This window comes from Andrographis paniculata, unplaced genomic scaffold (genome assembly GCF_009805555.1).
Source record: "Andrographis paniculata isolate CXL003 unplaced genomic scaffold, ASM980555v1 Contig52END, whole genome shotgun sequence".
Classification (NCBI taxonomy): domain Eukaryota; kingdom Viridiplantae; phylum Streptophyta; class Magnoliopsida; order Lamiales; family Acanthaceae; genus Andrographis; species Andrographis paniculata.
In genome coordinates, this window is record NW_026137587.1 from 1,777,241 (window position 1) to 1,798,215 (window position 20,975).

Below are 20,975 nucleotides of genomic sequence, written 5' to 3' on the forward strand. Positions count from 1 at the left end.
GGAACATTTCTACTGGATTTTTCCGCTACCAATTAACGTTCGGGCAAGATGCTATACTTCCTGCCGAATTTGTTGTATCCTCACCTAGAGTAATTAATCCAACGGTATATAATGATGAAGCTTATGTACAAGGGATTTGGCGACAATTGGATGAAGTAGATACTGATCGATTGAATGTTCTGGGTCAAGTGGTCAGACAAAATAAGATAAGAGCTAAATATTATGGGAAAAGAGTATCTCCTAAGAGTTTTACAGAAGGAGATTTGGTATGGAAAACAATTTTGCCTGCATATAAGAAAGTGGATCAGTTAGGGAAGTGGTCTCCCAATTGGGAAGGTCCTTTCATCATTCACAAAGTAATTGGAAACGGAGCTTTTATTATTGTGAATCTGGAAGGAAAATTGGTACACGAGAATATTAATGTTAAGTATCTGAAAAGGTATTTTCCTGAATTTTCAGAACATTGTCATTAATTCTATTACAAAAGACTTAAGAACCCTCTAAGGGTTCGAAACCACAGAGAGGGGTTTTTATTCATCATCTGAAAGAGTGACACAAACATGATCATCCTCTGGTTCAGAAACTTCATCCCAGTTTGCAGAAACCATCTCAGGTTCTTCGTCCGGAAGATCTTCTAAATCTGGACGATAGCGATCCCATTGATCTTGCATTTCTTGAAGGTCTTGTTCGGTGTGAACTTTCATATCTTGTAAAGAATGACATTCTCGTTCAGCAAGTACAGGCAACCTAGAAAGTGTTGATCTTTGTTGGCAGAAGATGTTGTTCCAGCTAAGGTCAAGAAGAATGGCCATAACATGATGGTTTATCATATCCATATGATGATCCAGGTCAGATATGCGAGTAAGAATATGAGGGGTTCGTAGCTGGTAGATACACACTCCATTAGACGAATCGTGCGATGTATGATTTTTCTCCCCTTACCAGAGAACTTGAATTTTAAATCAAGTTGTTTTAGCACTTGTATCAGGTCCTCAGCATGATGACCTATGGGGCGTTTGCCCATAAGGAATGGTTGTAAGGAACCTTCCCAATTGGTGGTAGGAACACAAATTCGAGGAGAAGCCATATGTTTAAGGGATTGTGGGTTCGTTGTGGTAATGTTCCTTTGAGGTTTGATTTAAATAAGCAGGTCATCTTTCAATTTTGTGGTGCAAAAAATATGGATCTGTGTTCTGAAAAGTAGGATATATATATATATAGACCAAGTCTGGAAGTTATACACATGTTACAATTAAGTTAGGGAGAAAGAAGGGCCCGAAGGGCAGCTCGGAGGTCGGCCCACTTTAGCTCCGACCGGGTTGCCCAACGACACTGGTAGGCCTCCTGGTGCCCTCTAACGAGTCTCAATCGTATGCTCGATTGGATTTGGCCGTAGAGGTTTGTTTGTGTCTGGCGATGTTCCTCCACCAGGCGGCCTTCTTCCTGGATGCTGTCGTCCAGGGACTCCAATTGTTGTTGAAGGCGTCTGAGCTCTTCCGCCTTTTGGGAGATCTCAGCTGCCAGCGTTTGTCGCGCTTGTTGGAGTTCGTCCAGCGTAGCCTTGGCAAGATCATGGTCTTCATTGACCTTCTTCAGAGATGCCTCGAGCCTAGCTGGCTCAGCTGTCGGTTGAGATGATGTGGCCTCGGAGGATGGAGGTCGGATCAAAGGCAGTTCAGCTTAAAGTTCTGTGAGCCTTGCCATCATCCGATCGAGGACGAAAAAAGCTTCTGACTCCAGTGAAGGTTGCACCAACAAGTCTATCGCGACCTGAATCAGAGCCACGAGGTCGGCTGGACTCAGGTCGGCAAAAGACAGGTCAGCACAGCGTGCTATGATAGATCGAGCGGGAGTCGGAAGATTCACTTGGGCCAGAACGTTCATCTCCTGGGCAACCTGAAACAAAGATGTTAAAGTGTGGAGGAACCAAGTGAACTAGTCAAGATAAATACAGGGTTAAAGTTTACCTTATTGAAAATGGTCGTCGCCTCAGAAGGGGACATAATCCGAAATGCCATGGGAATATCATGACGAGTCATCGGGCCAACGATCGACTCGTCTGCTGGTTGCAGACGGTGGGCGACGGCCAGCTCCGCACCCTGAAAGGAGAATATTAAGTAAGGGGAAAAGGATAAAAGGCAGAAGGCAAAAGTGAAATAATACTAACCGAAACCCTTAGGGCAAAATTTACTGATGCTTTGCCTGACTTCGAGGAAGAGATCTCATGTATGTCATGGGGCGCTGGGATCAATTGGACTAGTTGAGGAGCGGCAGGAGGTCTCTCACCCACGGGCCGGGCGGCAGGCTGTAAGGGCAGTGCAGCGGCGTGGTCGGGTGGTGCCACGACTGGGACGGGTAGTTCCGCGATTAGGTCGGGTAAGGCAACGATTTGATCAAGCACCGCCACGACCACACCAGGATCCTAATTGAAAGTACAAGAGTTAAAGATTTATAAATGGACCATGTGGGAATATTAGGGTAATTACCTGTGATGGTTGAGGTGAAGGCAAAACTTGAGGAAAAATTTGCCTCCCCGCCGGCTCCTCCGGCCGGCGGATCATTGGCAGTTCCCCCTCTGCAACGATGGGCGTCGGTTGAGGAGCAACTGATGAAGGACTTGAGTTGTCCTATAGAAAGGAGAATCAAAGTTAGTAAAATTGAATAAGTATTCCCTTAGAAGTATTATGAAATAACTTACCTCAACCTGCAGAGGGGTCGGTATTGTAGTGGTTGGTCGCCCAGCAGTCGGGGGATTTGCCGAGGGACCAACCGTTTGGGTGGTTAATGGTTCGATGAGGATGTCGGCTGGAGCAGCAGTCGGGGTTGCGGTCGGTTGAGAAGAAGTAAGAGTGATGGATGGTTGAGCCGCGGTCGGCTGAGGGTCGGTCGGCTGGGCTGCGGTCGGCTGAGGGTCGGTCGGCTGAGTCGTGGTTAGCTGAGGGTCGATCGGCTGAGGGTCGGTCGGCTGGGCTGCGGTAGGTTTTGAGATGGTCGGAGCAGTAGTCAGTGGCGGTGAAGGGGTCTCTGAAATAGAAATGTTTAAAGTGAAAAAGGCACATATTTGGAAAAGGAAACATGAAAAGGAAGAAAACTTACCGAATTCCTCCCTCAAGTATTTTGGCAGTCCGCTTGTGTCCACTGGCAGAGACGCCAGGTACTCCTCGATTGCCTGCTTGTCAATGGTGGGGGTGGCTTTCTGTTTCTTCTTTTTTGCTCCAGATCCGCCTTCGGCAGGCGCCGGCCTCTTCCTTCTAAGAGCAGAGGCTAATCGGGGAGAACCCAGTGTGGAATAAGTTTCCCGACCAATTGGTCGGTCGGTCGAAAAGGCCTCAGCCGCCGAAGGATTAGGGCGGAAAGGTAAGTAAGAGTTGGAAGTAATATAGTCGGTGAGTTGGGAAAGGTAAGTCGGGATAAGCTCGAGGATCACCAGCCCTTCTGGGCTTTGGGGTATAAGGTGAGGTCGGGCTAGTGATCCCGGCAGACCCTGACAACAACCGAACTGTCGGGCCAAAAATTGAGGCTGGTAATTAAAGGTATAGAAGGATCTGTAGTTTTTCTTGTCCGACCTCTTACTGGAAAATAGAGATCGAGGTTTCATAGAAGAATCCCAGGAGAAGGGATAAGTCGGATGGGGAAGAGGATCGGGGTAAGATCGGGGATACGGCGTATCGGGATAAAGCCAAAATAGTTCGGTAGTATACTGTATAAGGGTGTTGTAGACGTAATGACGAGAGTTACTACGGTCCTCAGTCAAAATTTGGGTGATGACGGGGTCGGATGGATGGAGATTAGAAGAAATAGGGGTTAATTTAGCTAAGGCAAGACCGATCGACCTTTGAGGGTTCGGGGTAACAGGCAATCGGCCAAAAAAAGCGGTCGGGAAATACAAACGAAGCCAAAGCTCCAGGAACCAAAAGGGTCCCGAAGCAGCAGTGTCCACCTTTTTGGTATCGGTCAAGCGGGTGCTTACTAGGGATAAACCCTCAAAAAGGTTAGCCAAAAATAAGGTTCCTAAAGAAAAAAATTGGCCATTGGCCAAATGAATGGCCAGATCGACCTGGGAAGAGAGAACGAGTTTGAAGGGGGAGAGAATTATATATCTGTGAAAAGAGAAGAGATTCAACTAAATGACCAGCTATTGAGTTTACAAGGAAAGTATAAGGAAAGAAAGTGTACCTGCAGAGCCAAAAAAGAAGAAACGTTGTGTGTTCCAGCTCAGACATGGGGGTGCCCTCCTCACCCGAGAATTTGGTAATAAAGCTGGTCCAGCCTCTTTCTTTTTTAGCAAGCCTAGCGAGGGCCCAACCAGCGTGGTCGGGTGAGAGTTCCCGACCCTCAAAAGAAACCAGAACAGGGTCATCACCCACAATGGGCAAATGGGCGACGATGGCCACGTCCATGAGGGTCGGGCCAATGGGGCCAGAAGGAAGGAAGAAGACCCCCATCTGGGAATGCCAAAAGGCCGCCATTGCCAACAAGGCCTTATCATGGAGATGGAGGAGCTGAGTTAAGAGGAGAATGGCCTTGTCAATACATTGCCTCCTCCATTGTTCTTCGAAGTGGGGAAGAAGTCTCTTGTGCCATTTGCGATAGGCATATTTGGGATCAGTTAGGTGAGTCCTAATGCTATCCAGGAGTCTCTCTGGCTTGAAAGCAGCATCATTTATGGCCATCGGAGAGACTTGAGAGATAACAGATTTCATACGGTCGGCATCTTCATTGGTGGTACAATAGGGGCGAACGGTGGGGGTGAGAACCCTTGAAGCTACAAAGGGGACCAATGGGTCAGTCCCGTCAAAAGGGAGAGCAGGGACATATTGGTTGGCCATTTGCGGAAGATCTTTGCAGAAAACGAAAGAGAAGAAGTTTTGGGAAGATATTGGCTGGAGAGGAAAAGAAGAATTTCATAATTCTGAGTGCGTGAATATGGATGGGTGAAAGAAGGGTTTTACATAAACTCCATGATGTGACATAGAACAGTGTAATGATAACACTGTGCTATAAACCCCCAAACGTCACATCTCATACAGTCCGAGAAGTGACGCTTAGTAGTAGGGCGAGAGGAGGCAAGTTGTTGAGTAAGGAAAACCAATTAGTAGGGTTTTTCGAGAATGGGCTTATTGATTGAATTATGGGTTTGGGTATAGGCCCAATGGTCAAGGCGTTAAGAAATGGGCTTTCTTGGGAGAACCTGTGACTGAGTGATTGGGGGATGCATAGGTCGGACGGAGGAAAGGGAAACAGTAAGCATTTAGGTCGGTTGGTATGGAGGTCGGACAAAGAGAAGTCGGGCAAATAAAAGGCGGCCGACGTGGAGGTCGGGCAAATGGAAGACGGGCCAAGGGAGATGAAGCAATGAATGTGCAGGTCGGGCGAAAAGCAGTTTTGAGGCGGTTGAAAAAAGTTACAACTGACGATTGGATATGAAGGCATGACCTGATAACTACATTTGGACGGTTGACAGGGGTTTTTAAATAGGTCTTTTTACGATCTAAAAGGGGCATCTTCAATCAACATAGTGAATTTCTTTTGGGATCATCCTTTTACTTTTACCGTTTGTAGTATTTTTTTCATTTTTTCTTATGTATCATACGGTGTCTAGGGATTCTCAGGCATTTATTTTATCAAATTCGAAGATAGTTTTTATTTCCGGATTTTATTTTTTATTGTTGAAAATGTGCATCAACAAAAATATATATTTAATTATTTTAATAACTATATTTTATTACTATACATACAATGAATACTATTTTATAAAAAAAAAAAATTATATAATTAAATAAATAAAAATAAAAATATTGATTTGTAATTAATATAAATTAATTTTACTAATAAATGAAGAATTTTAAATATACATAAATGTATTTATTTATTGGAAGGAGATGAAAAAAAATATTTTGAATGAATTTTGAGTAAGATCCATATAACGTAATATTTAAAAAAAAATTAAATGATTGCAAGCATAATGCCAACCCAGGTCGGGAAGGTAACCAAATGCATCTGTCTGTCTATAAAATATTTATATACGTATAAATAACATACGATAAAAACAACACGTTGGTTGAATAATCCGGAATGAGAATTATAGATGATTTTGCGAAAAAGTGACATAACATAAATATCTCTATTGAAATTTACCTAAGAAAATATTAGGTCAAGCATTATTTGAATCAAAAGCCCAAAACCTGCAAATCCAATTCAGACCGAAAAGAAACACAACATTCACCTGGATGAAATAATGGCAGCACCACCATCCATTTATGTGCTGAAGTGCAGTACCTACCTGTATGTATATACACACATATATATATATACCTGCAGAATTCGATCACTTCTAAGCATATAATAGTAATGGAAGGCATACCGAATGAATCATCCCAACAGTTTGCAGGGATGCAGCTCAACAACAATGGTTTTTCATATACTGCTGCTACTACTACAGCCATCCTCCATCTATATGTTTTTCCAGTCTACAGACAGGATGAGGATGGACTTGTATAGATTTACAGAATCAAATGAGACTGATGAGCTAGCTACACGAAAGCTAAATGCCCGGAATTCTATGGTTTGTATGGTTCAGTCAAGTCGGGGAACATCCAATTAATTTTTCAGTTCATGCAACCTAAACCTCCAAAAGCAATGCAAATTAATCTATATGGTGGTGTTTGGGATATATAAGCATTTCTTTGATCCCCAAAAAGGATCAAATATGAAATACCTACCAATCTTACTCCTCGTCATCCGATTCTCCATCTCCAGATTCATCTTCTCCAGCAGACCCATCTGTCTTCTCGTCATCTTCATCATTGTCTGACATGTTCTTTATTGCTTCTGTGATTATATTCTTCACATCAGACTTCCTATGCATAAGATCCATCCCGAAGTGTTTACCTAATTTGATCCATCAACCATAGTTAAAAAGAAGCAAACTAGGCATATCAAAATCAAAAATTGATTTAATATATATTTCACAGTAAGTAGAGGTCGTGCATACCAAGCTGCCTCAGAATATCTGATAAAGTTGCCTGCATGTAGAGAAAACAACAAGAAAAAAATTTAAATCGAGTCGATCACCAAAATGCAAGCAATGATTTGAACTTATTTATATAACTCACAGTATTGAAATCGACTTCCTTCAAAATGGCCACTACTACTGCCTGCAATTCCTCGTAGCTGGGCTCCTTGGCCGGCTTTTTGACATTTTTACTTTTGCCTTCCCCTTTCACAAAATACGAATAGAATCATTGACTAAGAAAGATGATATTAATCTCAGTCAAGAGTATTCATACAGGAAGAGAGTTCTGGAAAGTGAGGCCCCCACAGCATCAAGAAAGTATATGAATACGTGTTTTCTTATATCTCACATACACACACAAACATATATATATTGTATGTATCTTTCTTGATCAATGCGAGTTAATTTAAATATCTTTAAGCTAAATGTATAAACACATAATTTGAACCAGCATGTACCTTTATCCTTTTTCGAAGCTTTGCCTGAAGCTGTATTCTTTGCAGGCCTATTCTTTTCGACCTCCTTCCCGCTTTCTGCTTTATTAGTAGTGTATTGCTTCATCTTACTCTCAGATTTAGATTTGGATTCAGTAGTATCTTCCTTCGAGGCTGAACTGGCAGAGCCTTTAGTAGATTTACCAGGAGTGTTTGAAGCTTTTGCAGCACTATTACTAGCGGTCTTAGACTTCTCACTATTATCATCCTTTTTGGCACTTTTCTTTGAAGAACTCTTCGTAACAACTTTCTGTTTCTTTGGTTTGTCTTGACCTCCATTTGTCTCTTGGTCTATATTATCATTATTTTTCTGGTCACTTTCATCCCCAGAAACTTTGTTGTCGCCATCCAGATTATCTTCAGTTTCCAATTGCTCACTTTTGGTGTCATCTTCTTCCCCAGTGTCATGTTTCCGCTTCTTTCCAGAGTCCGAATCAATTTTTTGCTTCTGAATCACCCAAAAGCATTGAACAATGGAATAACATAAAAATTAAGTTTATAAAGATTTCTAAAGAAAGTTTACTAGCATTGCCAATCAGAAGTATCTTCAAATAACTTCAGCTTAAAGCAGGAAGCAGTTCACTTGAATCACCTTGGTCGCATTTTAGGGCAAGATAGTTCCACCATGATAATAAAAATATACAAGTGAACCCGTGTATGTATTTCTAAGAGGAATGCATCCTATATGATGCAGCTTCCCGACAGCATATGAACATCACTTGACAACTAACTAGGCCATTCATGTAATTATGCCAAGGCACAGTTCCTCGAATGAGCACAAAAATTATTGATCAATAAATATTTTAGACCATAGGGAATAGATCCCATTCATGGAACTTTCTCATTTTAAAGATATATAAAATAGATAATTTTGGAACAAGTCTTTCAATCTTTGATCCTACAACAAAGTTTTCAGTATACATCACTTCGTAGATTTGAGAACTACGTACCTTTGTAGATTTTTCTTCAACAGCAGGAGAAGATCCAGGGCCTGTGCTTGCAGATTCAGTATTCTTCTTTCCTTTACCCTTAAGGTGTTGTGATTAATACATAGCATAACAATAGTAGATAAGTAAATTTCACAGCTAATGGACAAAAAATAAATAAAGAGAAATATGAAAACGGATAATAAACCTTCTCCTTGTCAACAAGCAAGTTTTCGGTCATAGCATGTGGAGATTCCAAGAATTCCATTAACTTTGAAGAAAGTTCTTCCTGAACAACATAGAAAAACATATTTCAGCATAGATATCTTTTGGATTGTAAAACTATAATATATGTCAAATATATACCTTCTTCACGGTAGCTCTATTCACTGGAATATCAAGGACATCACAGAAATATAAAAGCTTTTCTTTAACACATTTATCAAGCTTCCCTTTCACTTTGGCCCTCTCTTTTCCCTGTTGAAGAAACCAAGTATGACATTGGCCCAAAGAACTGGTCATGACACAACAAAAGGTTCATCCTAATAAAGAAGCATGCAATAATGTATTTGATATTTACAAACTTATGTTTTATTCAAGGATCAGTTGAAATCAGCATAGCACCTTATAAAGAAATTTGTTGTCAGAAAAAACTAGTGTGTTGGTTCATATCTTATTTTATAACTAAACACACACAAACCAAATACCCAGAACGGCTTCTCTTCTGCTATTGACTACATGCCTAAATGAAAAGATGATGGTAATTCATGTGGCATTAGCAGCTTTCGAGGATATATGAATATGCTTGTATTACTCTGAAAACCATCAAATACCATGTTTCAATTTTACAAAACCATCTGTCGTTCATGAAGTTTTCACAAATCCTTAGAAATCTAATAGGTTCCTCATTCTTTGATGGTTAGCGAACTTTTGTACATTTTATAATTACTGTTTCAAGATTTTTCATGTAGTACTGTATATATATATGTATATATGCTTAGTATAATCAGTCTTTTCGCTCAATAAATACTAGCTAATTAGCAAAAGTAACAAACATCATACTTCGCGTTCAGAGACCCTTCTGTCTAAGAGTGTAAACGCATTTTAGACTGCTTTGTTTTAGAAGAAAGTCACATCTAAACACACTCACAATTGGCCCTGAAGGTTCCAGAGAATAAATCACAAGAAAAGAAAAAAAAAAAGAGAAGGGAAATGTTCTACCTCATTGTCCAACCAAACAAAACCAGAAAAGTGGCCAATATTTTTCTTCAGATTATGCACCTGACCAAGAAAAAGAAACACAAACACCTCAGTGCAGGACTAAAAATAGAGCCAATATGTTAAAAGATGTTATGAGAAGCTGAAAACAAATTTAAACTGAACCTTTGCTTTTTTTCCAAAAAGAATGGTATGAAAAAGTTGCAGGTTCTCATCCGCTTTTCTCTTCGACAGCTTGAAGGTCACTGAATCATTAATAACATCACAGAGCACAAGGAATTTATTTTATCAGAACAAGAAGTATTCAATAAATTGTGTAGCTGAACCAAACAAACATAAGCAGACAGCCAGATACCATCAGTGCAACTACACCAAAATATATCGACAGGCATGAAGACAGAAAAGCCATCACTGCAACTGGTATGGGCCAACGCAGTAACATTCTGTATATCTGCCTGGTTGACAATCTGTCATCCAGAACCATGCCGTACTCTAACACTAATGAGGAATTATCCACTTTTATTAGTGTCTAAAATCATTTGAAATACATAGGAAAATCATCATATTTGCTGTTATTTCAATGACATAATCCTAACATGTTAGTACCATATTATTTAGTTATATCTATAAATGTGCCAAGCAACTAGAAACATACAATTAGTGTATATTGTTTAGGAAATTACAGAAATTTATTGTAGCCTGTTTTACATTCACAGAAATTTTTCACTAAAAAACTACAAAGATTAAAGGAGTTTTTAGTACTGTGCAATTTACTTTGCTGAATATTTAATAATTACGTCATTTAATATGATAATATAGAGTTTTATTGGTCCCAAAAAGTAAACTGTACATTCAAATCATTAGAAGTAGAATTTTTTAGATTTTCTTAGAAAGAATGTACTGAAAGTAAAAGAATCACACAAAGAAATATACAAAAATGCAATGGACTAGGGTATTTAACAGGCCATATAGCTAATTTATATTTTTTTTTATGGCAAAAATAGGACACAAATAAGAGAGAAAAAGTACCATTTGGAATGTCCTTCAGTTGTGTACCTTGACCCTGCACATATCGCAAATACCACAGGTCAGTAATCAGATGCCAGTAAATAGCCAATCAACCACAATAAACACACACACACACGCACACACGGAAATGGCTCAATAACAAAAGAAAAAATTAACTAGTTTCTTCCTATATTTAATTGAGTGATAAGTATCAGAACATGTATTTGGAGTATTTATTTTCTACGCATCTCCATTTCAGGGAGAAAATAACAATAAGATCACAAATGAAACAAAAAGGTAATACTGCCCAAAGAACATTAGTTTTTGAGATATGCTGCTGGATGAGGCACGCCTCGCAAATATAGCACTGTGCACTTATTGCGCCTTGTGCCACAGAATGCTATTTACAATTACAGCTATGAGAAAATGTGGATCACTTAGGGAATCCTTATATAATGGTAATTGCCTCATTTACTTAATTGTTCAGAGTAACTAACAAAAATGCATATGGAGCAAATCATCTGTCCACTTGTATCCTTAATCTTCTTTTTGGGTTACTTCATATATAATATCCAATTCAACCATAAAAAGTACTATAGCTATAATTAACCATCAAATATAAGAAACACACTGAACGAGTATAGGGTCAAGGAAAAATGAATGATGGTCAGAGTTTGTTGATGAGCCAGTTGCAACAAAATTGAGGATAGAAAGAGCAGAAAAAAAGATAAAAATAAAAATGAAAATGAAGAGGAAAGGTGGTAAAAGGAGTAAGGTTTGAAAAGAAAAAGGATCCGACAGAAAAACATATAGCAAGAAACTCAATTGAATAGGCACTGTAAACAGCAGATTCAGACATCCAAACCAGACTGCTCTAGGGGATAAATCAGGAATACAAAAACAAAAACAGCAATTAGACCAGACAATGCGAATGTGTTTTAAGGTCGCAATTGAACAGATCGGGCAAACTTAAATTGACGTAACTAGAAACCTATTAGCCGAAAGCGTCATGCAGAGCAACAAAAGTCCACATACCACCTAATTGATAGACTGTGGAATGTAATTGTGTTCCATATTGAACTTTTCTAAGTTATATAACCTCATTAATAAGAACACATTTATTGTTTATCTAACATTAATTTAGAAAACGGTATCTTGAAAATTAAAAATAACTATAATAATACTTTCATCATTTATTGCTTCCGAAGGTGGAAAAAATAGAAGGAAAATTGAACGAAAACTATATATGTGTACCCCTTTCATATTTTAAAAATCTCAGCATGATTTTTACATTGGTCTGAAACTGCATCTATTATACTCCTAGTTCATTACATGACAAGATCTTACAATAAATAGTTTCTCTAATAGAGTTTGTACAAAAATACAAAATATAAATGAGTATATTCTAGTTGAACACTTCAAACAAAATCCTTGTACGACCTGAATAGTGAATAGTGTGTTTAAAGTGATCTCACTCGTCAATTCAAATTATAATAGAAGACAACTTATTAGGTATCTAAATCTTTCATAACATAAAAGTTTTAAATTGGTGCCCTTCTCAATTATTAAAAAATTTTCACCTATGTACTAGTTTTTGTAAGCATAAATAACGACAAAACAATATAATTAAACATTTGAGTAATTTTTCCAGAAATGATAGTCAGGAATCTGAAGTTCATTGCCTCGTGTGTGTGTGTATATATGTTATATTACTTAATAGATTCGTGGCTTTTATATATTTAAGAAAACATTCCCTTAATTATACCATCTATTCCTAACCGCTAAATTCCAATATCTAGCAATACTATTTGATTACCATAACATCAAACGATCGGTCAACGCTGAAACTCTTGATCAACAAAACATAATAAATGCATCACCTATCATACCAAAACTACTCGAATCTTGTCGATTGCCACGTTTCATTCACCCAAGACTTTATTTATCTTCTCTTTTGTCCTTAAGCGACATATATCGAAAGAAAAACTAATAAAGTTCCCTACTTTCTGCTTCTTAATGTGTTTCATACTCAAAACCTCATCATCAAATAGCCTATGAATAATGTGATTCTATATGATGCAAAGAAAAAGCAATAGACTCTCCACTGCACTTCACCAGCATCTCAAGGCCATGAATAATCAAGAACTAGAATTGAAATTGCTCAGATGCAAACCAAAAATACCTTTACAAAGGTTTGTTTAATCTAAGCATATACCTCTTAACAAACAAAATTTTTATTTTAAAGCAAATTATTAAACCATGACGATATTATTCAATTAATTTTCAGCACTGCAGCTGCCCCCATGGAAGACCTTCTTCCATACAAGATGCAGTTGGAAATTAGCAACGATCGCAAAAACGAAAACGATGATGTACCTGCAGAATTGCCAAGCTCTTAGAACCAGAGCTCCTTGGAGTTGAATTAATGGTAAACCTTTCCACCATTTTCCTCTCTCTTGTCGGCCTATCGGTTCTCGGTGATGCTAAATCACCAGCATCACTCCCCCTCTCTGTTTCCGATTCCTTGACAACCTCAGTCCTTTCCTCTTCGTTTTCTTCTTGCTCGAAAACGCCATCCTCCGCTTTCTCCGCCGCTTTCACACCCTCCTCCTCCCCAGCGGCATTCCCTTCCTCTTTCACATCAGTTCCCTTCCCCTTTTCTTCAGCTTTCCCCGCTGCTACTTCACCACCAAGTTGCCCCTTTTCCTCCTGCTTGTTAGCGCCTCCCATTGTTCGTTGTCCTCCTCAGAATCTACACGAAACCCTAGCAGAATATGTCCTCGCAAGGCACGCCGAACGGCAGGCACCTCACTTGATTGCTTTCTGAGATGATTTTACCTCAGCAGCAACGAATTTTGCAGATAAATAAATGGGCGTAGCCGTCTAGGTAAGGAAGATTAATCTGGAGCGAAGAAGTTGAGCAGTGATTGGGAAACAAAATTTATGGCGAGATCAGCAGCAAAGGAAGGGCGGGCGGGTGCGCATTTTGGTTCAGTGGGTTTCGAAAATTTTGGCTGAAAAGGAAATGTGCAAAGTGGCTCTAATATATAGCAACAGCAATAGAGAGCATTGCAGGCAGCCGCGGTTTCGCTATTAAACCTGTCAGCATCTGAGAGTGAATGAGCTGGATTTTTAATACTCTAACGTAATATTATGTCAGAAATGTTATTATAAGAATAAAAATAAATGTTTTGTTAATAATTTATTTCGTTGCATTCGGTGACATTTTTTAATTTCTTTCTTATATTTATAAATTTGCTTTTGTATTAATTTTTGGGGTTAGTTCTTTTATCAAATTTTAATTATTTATTAATTTTTTTTTTGTAAAAAATTAAATAATTTTTTTTTTTTTATTTTTATACTTTTTCCCCTCCATTTTTTAACAATTTATTTATTTTTCTATTTTGTCTGTTCATAATAAAATATCTATTTTTTTAATATAATTGCACTGTCTACCTAATATTACAAATATTCTTCTGATTTACAATATATTACATAATTGTCATTATTTTATATCATACTGTTACGTACGAAATTTAGAATTAGGTTAAAAGCCCAAGGTAAAAAGAATAGTGGGCCTGGCAATAGAGTTGATTGAACTGACTGAAGGGCACCATGAGGAAATCAAGGAAAAATAGGTTTATTACTAAGGAAAGCCCTCAGGTCGGAAGGACCTCAGGTCGGTAGGTCCTCAGGTCGGAAGGACCTCAGGTCGGTAGGTCCTCAAGACGGAAGGACCTCAGGTCGGAAGGTCTTCAGGTCGGGAGGTCCTCAAGACGGAAAGTCAGCAGGACGGAAGGACCTCAGGTCGGTAGGTCCTCAAGACGGAAGGACCTCAAGTCGGAAGGTCTTCAGGTCGGGAGGTCCTCAAGACGGAAAGTCATCAAGACGGAAGGTTTTCAGGTCGGGAAGTCCTCAAGGCGGAAAGACCTCAAGTCGGAAGGTTTTCAGGTCGGGAGGTCCTCAAGACGGAAAGACCTCAAGTCGGAAGGTTTTCAGGTCGGGAAGTCCTCAAGGCGGAAAGACCTCAAGTCGGAAGGTTTTCAGGTCGGGAGGTCCTCAAGACGGAAAGACCTCAAGGCGGAAGGTTTTCAGGTCGGAAGTCCTCAAGGCGGAAAGACCTCAAGTCGGAAGGTTTTTAGGTCGGGAGGTGTCCTCAAGACGGAAAGATCTCAAGTCGGGAGGATTGGCAGTCGGACCCATACTATTGTAGATTGGCAGTCGGGCCAAAAGAGCGGAAGGTTTGTGGTCGGACTCAAAGAGTGAAATATAGGGATAATTTTGGTCTGCTGGGGACGCGTGTCAGCATGAGAAGGGTTGGAAGACGGTTAGGAAGGAGACGTTGTAACCGTTCGGGTGACGGTTTTCGGTACGGTTTCCCAGAGAATATTTAAAGGCTTGGATAATCATTTGGCAAGGCATCTTCAATCAACTTCAACAAAGCAAAGTCAGATTTGGGGATCACCACTTTAAATTTCAGTCTTTTATTTTCCAGTTTAGTTTCTGTACCATACAGTGTTTAGAGATTCCTAATCTCAGGCACTAATTAATCAAGTTTAAGGATATTTTCTATATCTTTGAATTTTACTTTATTTTTGTTGAAAAATTACATCAACAAATTGGCGACCACAGTGGGAGAAAATTGCTGATCCATATGGCAAATTTTCAATTCCACAGTACAGCCGTTGGCTTTATCACGGCAGAAGAAGCTTCCCAACTACGGGCCGAATTGACAGCAGGTTTTACAGCATGTTTTCGGCAAATGTACGACCAGCAGATAGCAAATCTGCAGGCAATACATGACGCAATGCAAAACTTGATGGAGCAATCAAAATTCATGTTGAATTCGGTTCCTGCACCGCCAGAAATGTCATGCCCCCAATCGGACAACGCCATTCCTGAGCATATACCCAGTCAGACAGACTGGAAACAGGACCAAACAGGAGGACAGGCCCGACCAGGGACGACCGAATGGACGGAGACAGGTCGGCAGGATCACGACGCCTGGACGGACCATGGTCGGGAAGACCACACCGACTGGACGGACCATGGTCGGGAGGACCACACCGAATGGACGGACCGTAGTCGGGACAACCACACCGACTGGATGGACAAAGGTCGGGAGGACCACGCCGACTGGACGAATACAGATCGGGAAGACCACGTCGACTGGACGGACAAAAATCGGGAGGACTACGTAACCTGGACGGATACAGGTCAGGAGGACCCTGCCGAATGGACGGATACAGGTCAGGAGGACCCCGCCGAATGGACGGACACGGGTCAGGTCGCCGACCATAACTTTTCAGGCGAGCAAAAGAATGACAGAACAACAGTGGCCGAAAGGAGGAATAAGTCGGACGGGAGTCTGAATACAATGGTAGTGCAAGATCGACCAACGTCCAGGCCAGCACCAGTCCGCGATAAATGGAGGTCGGGTCCAACGTAGCCTCGAAGGATGGAGGTCGGATCTGAGGCTGACGTAGCCTCGGATGCCGGCCTGCAAACTCCTAAAACATCACTGGAAGTGATGTTTAGGAGTCTTGAGGAGGAGGCTTATTGTTAAGCACAAAAAATAATAATAATAATAATAATAATAATAAGGTATCCAGAGTCAGTCGGTGGGTTCTCAGTCGGTTAGTTCTCAATCAGATAAGCAAGTCAGATGGTCCGCGGTCGGGCAAGCAGGTCGGATTATCCGCAGTCGGATAAATGGGTCGGTTGATACAAAGGTTGGCTGCTATGGGGGTCGGTCGAAAAAGGAAGTCGGGCGAAGAAAGGTCTGTTGATAGGTCAGACGATTGAAGAGACCAAATAGTGGTCGTTTGATGGGGCGACCAGTGAGTTTTTTGATCTGGCGACCAATTATGTATCTAGATTGGTCGGTTGGTCGGTCGTTGGGTTATGCGGTTGGCGAGGCGGTTAAAGACATGTGTCAATGAAAGAGGCAGTTCTGAGTTCTGTAACTGGTGGGAACGGTTGGTGAAACAGTGCGACGGTTCTGAACGTTTTCTTCAAAGAATATTTAAGGATTTGGATCATCATTTGGCAAGGCATCTTCAATCAACTTCAACAAAGCAAAGTCAGATTTGGGGATCACCACTTTAAATTTCAGTCTTTTATTTTCCAGTTTAGTTTCTGTACCATACAGTGTTTAGAGATTCCTAATCTCAGGCACTAATTAATCAAGTTTAAGGATATTTTCTATATCTTTGAATTTTACTTTATTTTTGTTGAAAAATTACATCAACAAATTGGCGACCACAGTGGGAGCAAGACAAAATTGCTCATTCCAATTCCGGCGATAATTTCATACGTCTTAGATCCGGCCGTATCATCGGAAGGGTCCATATGGCAGGTTCACAACCTCAATCATCGTCGGCACCGGTGGGAGAATCCGTTCCACCACCTAATGTGCCAAATGCCGGGGAAATCCCACAACCACCAACAGATTGGTGGTCTTATGTTACAAATGTTGCGTGAGCAACAAACGAACATGTTGCGTGAGCAACAGAGTATGATGCAGACCATGATAGATCAAGCACTGTCTAGGGTTAGTCTTCAACCCACTCAAACTCCACCAGGAGTATCACCGTCCAGACTACAGACAAATTTCGCAGGGCCATCATTCGTGGATAGTGTATTTCCAAGTGCCACAAATCCCAACCGAATGGATAGGGGAAAGTCTCCTCTAACTTTTCCCAACACTGTTCCACTGGGACCAAGGGTTACCAATCCGCAGACGAACAATACAAGGGAGGACAGGCCTGAAGGATATATACATGATCCTATTCATATTCCTGTGCAGGATCCGTTCCATGTTCCTGATCATCAACGCTTTCATGTAGATCCTGATGAGCTTGCACATATATTAAGGGATCAGTATGGATTAACTCCTCAGATGGCTAACCGCCCTGCATATCAGAAACCTTTCCCAGAAAGGATCATTAATGAACACCCTCTCCCAAGGAATTTTCGACCACCTGATTTTCATGCATTCTCAGGGGAGGACGGATCTTCCACCATAGAACATGTTGGTCGGTTCACAGCACAATTAGGAGAAGTTGGCAATAACCCTTTTTATAAGTTACAGCTGTTTGGTTTATCTCTTACTAGAACAGCGTTTTCGTGGTTTGTAAGTCTGCCTCCTGGACAAATTCAGACATGGGAAGGACTGGAGATGGCATTTCACGCTAGATTTTTCAATCCTTTACCAGTTGTTTCTTTAACTGATTTACTTGAATTGAGACAGTATCCAGAAGAAACTGCTTCACAGTTTATAGAAAGGGTGCGATTGATGAAGGGACGATGTCCTACGGTAATCAGTGAGAAAGAGATGACCAATTTAGTGGTCCGGAATATGCATTCGCGTTTAAGAAAGGCACTCACTGCCCTGGATGTTGAGGATTTGGCAAGTCTTGCATCTAAAGCAGGACGTCTAGAGTCTTTGTTCAGAGAGGAGGATCAGCATAACAGGCGTAATAGAGGCCAACATATGGCGAGTATGGCAACGGAAACATGTGACTTTGATTTTAATCAGCCAGAAGAGATGGCAGCCAAAATCCTTTCTGGAAAACCTTATGTATGCCCTAAGTTGAAGCCAGTACTAGGATCTGAAGGAAAAGAACAACCGACGTTTGATAGTTCAAAAGCTGATGAAATTTTTGATATCTTGCTGACTGATGGGCAGATCCGTATTCCAAAGGGGCAAAGACTTGCCACTAAAGAAGAAATCAAAGGGAGACCATATTGTAAGTGGCATAATTCTTTCACGCACACTACAAGTCAGTGTACTCATTTCAGGAAGGAAATTCAAAAGGCCATCAAGACGGGTCGGCTCAAATACATCACTCTAGGTGTAGATCAGCAACCATTTCCGAAAGTAACAACTGCAATGGTTGACATCCAACCAAGTTCGGAAACAAGGAAAAGTTCGGCCAATGATGGACAAACAGGGGAACGAACTCAGGCAAGCCCCGGAACAAAGAAAGGAAATCAGCCAAAAAGCAGCCGACCTGAAGAACGACTCAAAGTTTGTGAGAAACCAGTCGCTGAAAAATGGGACCATCCAGACGGTTCTTTTAATGTGGAGGTGAAAGAAAGGGCGTTAGTGCGTGACCACCCGACCAGAAAAACAGGGTCAGTCGGGAACAATTGGGCTCGAAATAAAAAGCCTTTGCCAGTTGATATAGATCCTCGTTTCCCAGGCATGAATCGTACACAGATTCGCAATGCCAAACGCAGGTATGCTGCAACGTATGGGAAACGAGTTCCTTCAGCAAAACAACTAACCGACGAACAAAAAGCAGCCGACCACTTGGCAGGAGATTGGTCCGTTAGAGTCTCCACAGAACAACCGACCAACGAGCAGGGAGCAGCCATTCAGTCTCCAATTGGTCGGTCCAGTCGGGTCTGGTCAGGAAAGCAACCGAATGACGAATCAGGCGCTTCCGACCATACCAAAAGAAGTTCGTCGGGACAGGGGAAAGGTAAAGGAATGGCAGATGAAATAATTAAAGGTTTTAGATGCCAACATTGTGAACGGATCAACATCAATCCATCTCTTGAAGATTTCCGTATAGAATCTTTAACGCTTCAAACTCAGAACAAGACGAAGGAAGAAGTTCTAACTACAGAGGAAAGTTCAAGATCTGTTAAATCTCGTCTGGGACCACGAATCCCTTGTCGAATGACAGAGATCAATCAGATGAGAGATGAACCGATATGGGCGAGTCTGGTAGATGATACTATGGACGAACCGTTATGGGCATTCTTGGCGGATGATGAATTAGAGGAAACAGAGTGGGCAAAGACTTCAGATTCTGAGCCTCAGCCGGAGCCACCTTCGATTGTGTTTCCTCCTATTCCAGAGGGTGCGATCTCCCATTTGAAACCTCTGTATGTTAATGCTCACATTTGTGGGAAACCAATCACAAAGGTTTTCGTGGATAATGGAGCAGTTTTTAATGTTATGCCATTGAAGACTCTCAAGAAGTTAGGGAAAGGAATTCATGATCTGTCTCCTGTGGAATTTGAAATGACAAGTTTTACAGGGCAGCCGACTAAGCCTGAGGGTATGATGGTTGCCACTATTGAAGTCGGACCAAAGAAGATTTCCACTGTTTTCTTTATTGTGGACGCAGATACTACATACTCTCTCTTGCTGGGAAGAGACTGGATTCATGCCTCTCAATGTGTGCCTTCAACCCTGCATCAACAACTAATGTTCTGGGAAGGAAATCAGGTCTTCAAAATGGAAGCGAATGACAACCCATTCGATGTATCAGAACAAGTTGAGGAGTCAGTGTTTTATTCCAGTCATTTGGCTCCGATGTCTCAGTTGTATATGGCCAGGGAGTACCCATACAAGGGTTATAAAGTTACTGGCCAGAACTCGATGTTCTATTAAAAGAACACCTTTATTGTATGGCTCATGATAAAGCCACACTCATTCCCGTAGAATTTGTTTGCAATGGATGATACAAGTTTAGAAGTATGTAGTTCTCTTATAAATAAGTTCTATTTAAAGCAGTTATTACATAAAGCAGAAAATAGTAAAGAAATTTTGGATGTTCACCTCCAAGAAGATGAACAATTTCGTTGGCCCGACTTATTAGAAAAAACAGAACCAACAGCTTCATCACAAGACCCATTATTGGAGTTTAATTTAGGAACCGAATTGGTTCCAAAAGTGATCAGGTTAAGTGGTTATTTGTCTAAAGAGCAACAAACAATGATGCTCGAAGTTATTAGAAACAACATTGATTGTTTAGCATGGGATTATTCAGAGATGCCTGGTTTGACAAGAAGTCTAATAGAGCATCGATTGCCTATCAAAGAAGGTTGTAAACCTTACAAACAACCTCCAAGGCGAATGAGCCCGGATCTAATGCCTCAAATCAAGGAAGAAATCCAAAAACTTCTCAAAGTGGGTTTCATTCAACCTTGCCGTTATGCGGAGTGGCTGGCTAACATTGTGCCAGTGGTCAAGAAAAATGGTAAGATAAGGATATGCATCGACTTTAGGGATTTGAATCTAGCTACCCCTAAGGACGAATATGTGATGCCTATGGCCGACATGTTGATAGATGCAGCAGCAGGGCATAAAATCCTTAGTCTGATGGATGGTTATGCAGGTTATAACCAAATATTCTTGGCAGAAGAAGACATTCCTAAGACAGCATTCAGATGCCCAGGGGCTTTAGGTATTTATGAATGGACAGTCATGCCATTCGGGTTAAAGAATGCAGGGGCAACTTACCAAAGAGCCATGAATTCAATCTTTCATGATTTAATTGGCAGATCTATGGAAGT

General features: G+C 40.9%; 2 protein-coding genes across 2 annotated transcripts; both read right to left on the reverse strand.

Annotated features, from left to right (window-relative positions):
* Positions 1 to 1,209: 1,209 nt before the first annotated feature.
* Positions 1,210 to 4,829, reverse strand: LOC127254373 (uncharacterized). Its single transcript, XM_051279464.1, has 7 exons — positions 4,177 to 4,829; positions 3,097 to 4,100; positions 2,699 to 3,024; positions 2,487 to 2,627; positions 2,168 to 2,422; positions 1,968 to 2,099; positions 1,210 to 1,896 (listed from the first exon to the last, which is right to left on the reverse strand). The coding sequence occupies exons 1-7, from the start codon at positions 4,827 to 4,829 to the stop codon at positions 1,681 to 1,683; spliced, it is 2,727 nt and encodes a 908-aa protein (XP_051135421.1). The 3' UTR covers positions 1,210 to 1,680.
* Positions 4,830 to 6,343: 1,514 nt separating this feature from the next.
* On the reverse strand, positions 6,344 to 13,689 carry LOC127254893 (DEK domain-containing chromatin-associated protein 1-like). The gene is made up of 11 exons (XM_051280231.1): positions 13,038 to 13,689; positions 10,683 to 10,716; positions 9,819 to 9,898; positions 9,657 to 9,716; positions 8,802 to 8,912; positions 8,644 to 8,724; positions 8,460 to 8,537; positions 7,474 to 7,957; positions 7,116 to 7,219; positions 6,995 to 7,025; positions 6,344 to 6,891 (listed from the first exon to the last, which is right to left on the reverse strand). The coding sequence occupies exons 1-11, from the start codon at positions 13,389 to 13,391 to the stop codon at positions 6,728 to 6,730; spliced, it is 1,581 nt and encodes a 526-aa protein (XP_051136188.1). The 5' UTR covers positions 13,392 to 13,689; the 3' UTR covers positions 6,344 to 6,727.
* Positions 13,690 to 20,975: the final 7,286 nt, after the last annotated feature.